At 37.9% G+C, this 9,026-nt stretch overlaps 1 protein-coding gene across 2 annotated transcripts in view; it reads right to left on the bottom strand.

Moving 5' to 3' along the window:
* Window positions 1–8,722, bottom strand: part of tdrd1 (tudor domain containing 1) — a 21,134-nt gene extending 12,412 nt beyond the window's left edge. For both annotated transcript variants that reach the window (XM_024285546.2, XM_024285547.2), the window contains exons 1-15: window positions 8,626–8,722; window positions 8,185–8,352; window positions 8,056–8,090; window positions 7,921–7,981; window positions 6,916–7,030; window positions 6,758–6,818; window positions 6,593–6,673; window positions 6,343–6,522; window positions 6,110–6,253; window positions 5,844–6,009; window positions 5,688–5,771; window positions 4,146–4,322; window positions 1,341–1,448; window positions 1,055–1,225; window positions 719–970 (exon numbers count right to left, since the gene is read on the bottom strand). In XM_024285546.2, the coding sequence (XP_024141314.1) occupies window positions 719–970; window positions 1,055–1,225; window positions 1,341–1,448; window positions 4,146–4,322; window positions 5,688–5,771; window positions 5,844–6,009; window positions 6,110–6,253; window positions 6,343–6,522; window positions 6,593–6,673; window positions 6,758–6,818; window positions 6,916–7,030; window positions 7,921–7,981; window positions 8,056–8,090; window positions 8,185–8,352; window positions 8,626–8,662 (1,840 nt within the window). In that variant the 5' untranslated portion in view covers window positions 8,663–8,722. The remainder of the gene's footprint in view (window positions 1–718; window positions 971–1,054; window positions 1,226–1,340; window positions 1,449–4,145; window positions 4,323–5,687; window positions 5,772–5,843; window positions 6,010–6,109; window positions 6,254–6,342; window positions 6,523–6,592; window positions 6,674–6,757; window positions 6,819–6,915; window positions 7,031–7,920; window positions 7,982–8,055; window positions 8,091–8,184; window positions 8,353–8,625) is intronic.
* Window positions 8,723–9,026: the final 304 nt, after the last annotated feature.

Here is a 9,026-nt window from a genome sequence, read left to right as displayed (position 1 = left end):
CTCTGCAGGGCTCTTCACAACACTGGCGAGCAGCGCCACCGTCTGGCCGTCAGAGGGAAGCTCAGCACAAGACCAAACCAGAGGATCAACCACAGGAGAGGCTGAGGAGATCAGAGAACAGGAATGTAAAGAAAATCAGATTCTATTAAAGTTTTAATATTAGTATGGAAAAAAAATCTGTTAAATACTTCTACAAAAATAACTTTAAAAGCCAGAGAACGTTGTTGATAATAGAGAAAACTTTTATATTTTAAGATTCTTACTTAGTTTTTAGGTCTAAACAGTTTTGCTCTTTATTTAGATTTCTTGTCCAAAACTTTTTGACTCACTTTTTTTTCTTTTCTTGAGAGATAACTGATCCAAAAATTGGAAAAGTTGAGTCAAATTAGAGCCGTTTTATTACTCAGCTGTGAAACAATCTTCCAGAGAATCTCAGTTTTTGCTTTTCAAAGTTAAACATAAATCTGTATTTTTAACTTGGCTAAAATTTAACATTCTTTTGAGTTTTTTTTAATATGTAAATCAAACCTTTATTTATCCGTTCTGTGATATTCTGACTTTAAATTGTTCTTTTTCTTATTCTCTATGTAATGGGCTGCATTAGTTGACTAATCGTGGCAGCTCTAACTACAAACCTCACATAAACTGTCTTTAAAAATAAAGCAGACTGAACTAAAAGTTGATCAGCTCATAAGGCTGAACTTCATACAAATCCCACCGGGCGGTTCTGCAGAAGCCGTCGTCTCCTTCGTCTGTTGAGGAGTGCCGGACTCAACAGGAATGGCGTAGTTTACAGAAATCAACAGTTCAGCCACGTTGATTTGAGAGTCGCCTTCTCCTTCGATAATCTTCACCAGCGCCTTTCCCTTAAGCGCACTCTGGATCTCGATGTGCACCATTTTGTTTGATATTATCCGCAGTAAAGCGGAGATGCATTCCTCTGACCAGCTGTCCCCAACAGGCTGGACTCCTAGCAGAGACAAACAGGAGCAACAAGCACTTTTTGATAGAAATAACTTATTTAAATATAAACAGTGATTGGTTCAGGTAATACCTCCAAGGCTACAGGGAATTGCCTGCATAGGAAAAGCCAGCAGAGCGGGGCTGATGGGTCTCAAGCGGTTCAAGTCCACCTCCTCAGAATTACCAAAGTCGAGGTATCCAACACAGACGCTTTTCTCAGAGGAATAAGCCAGAACTTGTGCTCGGTACCACTGCTTGTCCTCTGGAGATGCAACCATTGAACACAAAATCATGTTTAGTTATTGAACTGCTCAACAATTCAGTTTGTCGGTCGTTTAGTCATTTATGACTTTTTCTTTTGTCGCTCAGAGTTATACCTGAGAACTGAGCGCAACAAACGGTTCCAGGAGCTGGTCTGAAGTTCTGCGGGGTTTCCACCCGAGAGCAGTGCTCCCTCAGCTTCAGCTGCAGGTCCTGGATCACTCCTGCGAAACACCATGTTTCACCTTTGAGCTATTATAGTGGAATTTTTAACCAAACTCTGAAAACTTATGTCGTTTTCTAGGATATAGTTCCTGCAGAGCGGCAGGAATTGGTTAGAAGTTCACCTCAGAGTTGTGGACGCCCTGATTTCCTATTACACATCTGCTAGCTTACAGCCCCTCACACCCCAAAGCCATCTACAGCTTTAAACCAGATACCAGCTCAGGTGAGGAAAACAAAGACGCTCATGGATCTAGTCCTCTATAAATCGATGCACCGGAATGGAAAGGAACAGGGAAGTTTCCAAAAATTAACACCAATTTATTAATAATTTCCCATTTTATTCATTTATTCCCACGTTATGATCAAAACTGTAGCCTCTTATCCTGTTTGTGCCTTAATGCTTTAGAACTCGTCTTTTTATTTTATTTCAAAACAGCAGCGAACGTTCAGCGCATTATTTTTATTTACATCAGTTGATCAGAATAATCTTGGTTGAAATTTTTTATTTTTGACATGAAATGTGAGAAGTTTCAAACAGCATAACTTTTAGCCCTTTGAAATGTAGGACCTTTTTTGTCTACTTTTGATGTTCCTTCAGGATTTTAAATTGGAAAGACTACTCGTTTGCTTATTTGGTATCATTTGAGTCAACACAAGATCATCAATGTAAAACTATCTATATTTTGTCATTTTTTTCATGTTATATTCACACATTAGACATAAAATCATGCAAAAACATCAAATTCCGTCTGGAAAATTTGAATTTATTTTGCTGTGGAAATCCCAAAAATGTTTGAAAAACTGTTTTTACACCATAGAATGAAGGTTTTAGGTGTAATTTTATAAAAACAACAAGAAAAAATGTTGTCAACAAACATGTTTTTGAATTTTGAAATTCAGAGATTTCTTTGGGCCACATATATAAACAGTTTCTGTTGATGGAGGAACATCACAGACCTCACAGCTCCATGTGGCTGTACTTCAGTCCGCCTGTTTCAGCCAAAAAAATAGGAATTCCTCTCCTTTGACATTTTTCCTGGAATTCTGTTTTTTTTTTTTGCAGCTTTTTTTCTTATACATTTTCTTTATTGTGTTTGTGAAAAATAATACGAGTTTTTATGGTGAAGTTTGATCCAGCTGGATAACTTCCTGCAACAGCAGGTGGGACTTTTGATGCGAACTGTCAAAGTCAAAGTCAAAGTCAAAGTCAACTTTATTGTCAATCCTTCATATGTGCTGACATACAAAGAATTGAAATTCCGTTTCCTGCTCTCCCAAAAAAGACAATTTACAACATAACCAATAAAAATATAGAGAAGGCATAAAATATAGAGAAGGCTTAAAAATATAGAGAAGGCAATAAATTTAAATTTACAAATGTAAAAGTACAAATGTACAATAGATGGGGGGTTCAAAGCGACAAGTAGTGCAGGCATTATTGTTCATGTGGGTTTCCGAGCGTTGTTCATGTCGGGGGGGGAGCCAGGTGGAGGATAGGTGGTTGGGGAGTTTGGGAGGAGTTCAGCATCCTGACAGCCTGATGAATGAAGCTGTTCCTGAGTCTGGTGGTGCGGGAGCGGAGGCTCCTGTACCTCCTCCCTGAGGGCAGGAGGCTGAACAGGTTGTGTGCAGGGTGGTGAGCATCCCTGACAATTGTCAGCGCTTTACGGGTGAGGCGGGTGGTGTATAAGTCCTGCAGGGAGGGTAGTGGTGCTCCGATGGTTTTGCTGGCTGTGTTCACTATGCGCTGCAGGGCTCTTTTGTTGTAGACCGTGCAGCTGCCGCCCCACACAGTGATGCAGCTGGAGATGATGCTCTCGATGGTTCCTCTGTAGAACATGGTCATGATGGATGGTGAAGCTCTTGACCTTTTCAGCTTCCGCAGGAAGTAGAGGCGCTGCTGGGCTTTCTTTGCCAGTGATGTGGTGTTGGCGGTCCAGGACAGGTCCTCACTGATGTGCAGCCCGAGGAACTTGGTGCTCGTCACTCTCTCCACTGCAGTGCCGTCAATGATCAGTGGCAGGTGTTGAGTGTGGCCCCTCTGGAAGTCGACAACAATCTCCTTGGTCTTGCTGACATTTAGCTGGAGGTTATTGTCTCTGCACCATGTTGTCAACTGCAGAGTTTTTGCAATTTTTAGACAACACCGGTACTACTTTTTCTAGAAAGTTCATGTTGGTCCCCATGCCAAAATAAAATAATGATCGGTTTGGTTTCCTCGTTTGATTTCCAACAGCAGACAGCTCTGTTAGGCTCCGCCCCCAACAGCAGGACCTCTGTCCTGCATTACAGACGTCAGATTGACGTTCGTCTTCGGTCATATTTATTAAAATAAAAGCTCATTTTTGTCCAAAAACTAAGAATAATTTCCATATTCTCTCTTTAAATCTGTTTATTTTTCCAGAGGGTTCAGGTTCAGATATCAAAATTCAAGACTTTTTAAACTATTATTTCCAAATTCATAAATTCAATGCTTTTAAAACTCTGAGCATATTTTCTACATAACAAATGTGGTTTTTTTTAATGTCCTTCTTTCATCTCTTCCTGATTCACAACAATTTGTATAAAAAACTTGTTAATTTAAGCTTAATTTCTTAAAATATGTACTTTATTGTCAGAAAAAAAGCATCAAGTTAAAAAACAACAACACACTTCTCATCTTTAAAGTTGTTTTATAAAGATCCTATTTTCCTTACCGCCGTTTTCCACCTTTTGCACAATGAAGTCGTTGGGGGACTGGAAATGGCTGACCACCACAGAGAAGCGGTCTCCAACAGCCTGTGTGAGCGGCTCTGGCAGCTGAGCCCAATCATTGTTGTCTTTCCCATCAGAGCATCGCTGGAAGTTCTCCACTGATGCTTTCAGTAGAGCACCTAGGAGAGACCAGGAATTGAAGCTTTTATTCATTATGAACAGATTAAATTAAACTCTAAACTGTTTTTATTAATATTTTTTTATTCTTCTTCCACAGCTAAACATCTTCCAATAACCGTCATGTCCTCCTTCTCTACATCCAGGTAGTTCCATCACAAAAATGAGGCTGTAAATCAGCATTTTTGCCTTCTAGGAGTAATACTGCAGACATCTTTACTGGTGATGTGTCACAAATTATACTCGAGGGATATCTGAGTTAACGCTTGATGAATTTAAAAAAATCAGACAAGAAGAAAATGAAGGAAAGAAAATTATCTGCCCTGTTTTTGTTCAAAAGCTGCATTTGTCATAAAATTTACCTAATGAGTCATTTTGATTAATCAGGATTAATCGCAATCTAAAAGTTAATTTATCAGGATTAATTGCAATCTTAAATTAATCGCAATCTTAATCTGATTTATAGCACAAACAAAAACTTTTGTTTCGCTTGCTGGAAAGGGAGTTCAAATGGAACCAGAACACTTTTCCTTTACTTAGACATCCTCTCCGAAATCTTGTTAGAATGTCAAAAACTCTCCTAAACACTCTAAAACTTCCTATCAGGAAAAACCATCGTTTACACGTCATTCTAGGGTTGTAACGGATCACAGATAATCCGTGACAAGAACATGCCGTCAGGGGAAGGCAGTACGGCAAGCCAAAAGGATCAAAAATCACCAGGAAAAGCAGGCGTGGCAGTGCCTCATCTGCACATATACTACGGATAATAATAATCGTTTGAAATAATTCAAATGTTCCCAAATGTAGTTTCAATACTACAATTAATAAAAAAAAAATAATGAAAGTTTCATTTTTAACATTTTCATTTAAGATTGACGTATTAATGATTCTTTTGTCTGAATATTTGTAGATTTGGTCTCCAGACGTGTAAAAGTAATCAGAAACTACATGATTTTACATATTTATGTTCAAAGCTTAAAAGACGAGTGTGTATTGAAGTAGTTTATATGTTTTAAAGCTTTGTAAAAAAGTAATTTTAGGCTGTTATCTTCTTTTTTTTACTTTTTACGGATCTGAAAAATGATCCAAACCGTGTCCCTAGAACCGTGACATGATCCGAACCGAGAGTTTTGTGATCCGTTCCACCCCTACGTCATTCTTAAGAATCTATTTCTCTTCCTGCTCCACATCAGCTTCCTCATCTACTCTGTTTTCTCCAACATCATTAAAAAACTGATTTTAAAATGTGAAAACTGTTGTTCAAGTGAACTGACTTTAAGATAACCAAGTTCATCTTAAAAGGGAAAAATCCATAGCTTTCCTTTGGAATTGAACAATTTAACTTTTGCATCGCGTTGTCTCACCTTTGTCTTTCTCTGCTGGTGCAGAACCGTCAGCTTCTGCAAGAGCATATTCCTGCTCGAGGAGGAATGTGCTCAGCTGCTTCCCTGAGACAAACAAATTTAGATTTTATGTTACGAGTCATTCACGAATACAGCAAACGTATTTGTTTATCCAACCTGCAGAAAGCTGGATGTCCACAGAATGAACATAGCCGTTCTTCAGAGTGTCCACCAGCTTGATGGTCAGGACTTTGCCGCTCAGCAGTTGTCTCGCAGCCATGCAGCACTCACTGGACCAACTGTCAGCTACTGGCACAACACCGGCAATCTGACACTCCATCGCCTGTGAAATGTTTATAAAATAAAACAATAAAGATATTAAATTTACCAACTGATTTCTCCAATGAGACCCACATCAATCATTTGCTGGAGAAAGGACTCACACAGGGGCAGAAGGGTTTAGCGTCGACACTCAGAGGTTTGATCCTCTCCACCGGGACATTTTCCTCATTTCCATAATCGATGTAGAGAACATGAGCCGCCTTTTGATCTGCAGCCAAAGTCTGAATGAGACCTCGGTACCAACTCTAGGCGTCGCATAAAGAAAGAACGAATGAGACCACAGTTTGACAAAAATATATGAAGAATCAAAGTGTCAAGAAGAGTCTGTTCTCACCAAATCGCAGGAGAACTGGACTGAGCAAACTTCTCCGACACACGGTACGTAAGGTGTCCCTGTGGAGACGTTGGGGGTTTTTTGGAGTTCCACTGTGATGCTCATTAGAGCTTCTGCCATCATGGGGTCTTCAGGATGAATGAAGAACCTTCCAGGACTGTGGAACTCAACAACAACACCCTAAACGAGCAGATTAAATCAGTAATATGATATCTGAGAACATCTGTTTAAAAAGCTGGGGATGTCGTACCTGCATTTCTGCTCCTTTCATGTATTTAGTGGTATTCAGGTCTTTCAAATAGACTCTCTTAATGTTGAGCGAGTCCTGAGGCTTTAATGTACAAAGTTTTTCATTGTTTAGATTGATATAAAAATGTTTATTTTTAAAAATGTACACAGTTAAAACTACATTTACCTCCTTGATATTAGCTGAATTTGCTGTTGACTGCAAAACTGGATTTTCTTTTAGGCTTTCTCTTTAAAGAAACAAGAAAATTTAGTGAATTATTATTCAAATTTTTGTTAAGATTTTTAAAAAGCGTTAGTGTTACTTGGGGGTTAAACTGGACTCACCCTGCAGTCTCTGGCTCAAAACTCTTGCACACATGCCGGTGGGCCTTCCAGTCTTTGGTCTGACAATCCGCGGAGCAGTAGGAGGTTTTCTTGCAGCGTTTGCACCGAAAATTCCCTAAGAAACACCCATGACATGAGCTAAAAGCAATAGTGGAAAATTTTACATGTCGCTAAAACTGTCTGACTCCAGAATTTGAGGAAGGGTTATTTCTTTCCAAAATATTACCCTACTCCAGGGGTCTGCAAACAGTGGATCTGGCGCCACATGTGGCTCTTTTATCCCTTTATTTTGGCTCTTTAGCTTTAATTAAAAATGCAATTGAATAAGTAACAGATGAGTTAATGACGGTTTGTCATTTCTGTTTAGATTTTTAACATGTAAGCAAAAAAAGTTCAATTTACTGTCAGAAATTCTGCAGAAATGTTCTTTTAAAAGTCTCCAAAAGTTTTTTTTATTTTGGTAAATTACACTAAAGTGGTTAAAATTTTGAACAAATGTTTAAAATGATTGAAAATGATTTAGAGTTGTGTGTTTTCAATAAAAAGCTCAAGTTTTTCTAAATGTTTTGAGGTTTTTATTATTATTATTATTATTTTAATAAACTGATTCTACTAAAATTTTTATTTTTAGGATTAAAAGGAAAAAAAGGACACCAAAATCCTAATGATAATAAATATACTGCTTGACTGTCTTGCATTTTCGACACAAGTAAAGCTGCTGCAGCAGGAGGACCTTTTTTGACAGAGTGGATTTTATTTTGAAAGGAACACCCAGCATTAAGGGGTTGGATTGGGATCTTAAACCACCAAATGATTCCCTAGTGCAGCTGTGTCTGCAGGTCACCTCTTCCTCAGGGGATGGGTCAAATGCGGAGAACTAATGGAACTTTAACTTTAATATGCAAGACTTTACATATTTTAAATGAAAAGTTACTTGAAAAAACAAAAAGAAAACACAAGTTTCCCTAATTGAGAACTTCTGTAGAGTAAATCTGATTGTTTTACCTTTTTGGCCACAAAAATGGCAAAAGTGTACCGTCAGTGCAGGCGGGACCAATCCATGAGACTGAAAAGTGTATATAAAAAAGTAAAGCAGATGTGTCTTTTGATAACAAACACTCACAAAGACAGTAAACTTACTGTAGTGTCATTTATGTTGGCTGGTTTAGGAAGGCCTAAAACAAGAAATTTTCAGATTTAGTTGTTATTTTTTTCCCTCAAAACTTTAAATTTGCATACAAACTAAAACAAAAAAAAAAATCATCTTACCAACTCCAATGGACTTTGCTGCAGAGTCTACATGTGCGGCATCGGGGATGTGAGGAGGGGGAAACCTTAATGGAGATGGAGTCCCGGGCCTCGATGCGGGTTCTCTCAAAGGCCGGTTGGGTCGAACCAAGTTCGGCATAAATAGCGGGTTCATGTCGGCAGTTGTGACTACAAAATAATTTATACAGAAAACAAACACCTTAAAAGTTTGGCATTAGTACATTTTTTTAATCTTCGAGTGAAAATATTTATATTTGCAAGCTAGCTAGCTAGCTAGCTCATTAGCTTGCTACTTAGAGATAAAACGTCAAACATTTCACGACGTAAACGGGCTAATTCTTATATGTTCGTGTCCAGTTTAATCTTAATAGCTAAAAACTAATAAATGATGTATTATTTCATGTAGTTATTATTATTCATGAAAAGCTGTGTCATTCCCACCTGCACGTGCTGCTTCTGTAAAAGAAGGAGAAGCCATGGAGGCACGAGTGCAAAGGCGTCAAGTGAAAGTCACGCGCGCACCAAAAAGTAGTAGAAGAAGAAATTATCGTTTTTATGGAAATATTTAATATTTTTATACAATAAACAAATTGTAATATACATATATGAATAGGTACAGCGAAAAAAGCAATTACAAAAGTAAAATATGTCGTCAACCCAACATAAAACAATGAAATAGAATAACAAAAATATATTCTTTATTACTATTTTGATTATTTTACTTTTAATTACACTTTTTTTGTAAATATAAAAATATGAAATGATGTTTATTCACTTTTTGAAATAAAAATAAAACAATCACATATATAAAAACGACGCTGAAGTTGGCTTCCGATTCACAG

Source organism: Oryzias melastigma, linkage group LG19 (assembly GCF_002922805.2).
Source record: "Oryzias melastigma strain HK-1 linkage group LG19, ASM292280v2, whole genome shotgun sequence".
In the NCBI taxonomy this organism is placed as follows: Eukaryota; Metazoa; Chordata; class Actinopteri; order Beloniformes; family Adrianichthyidae; genus Oryzias; species Oryzias melastigma.
This window is presented reverse-complemented; position numbering and strand designations above follow the sequence as displayed.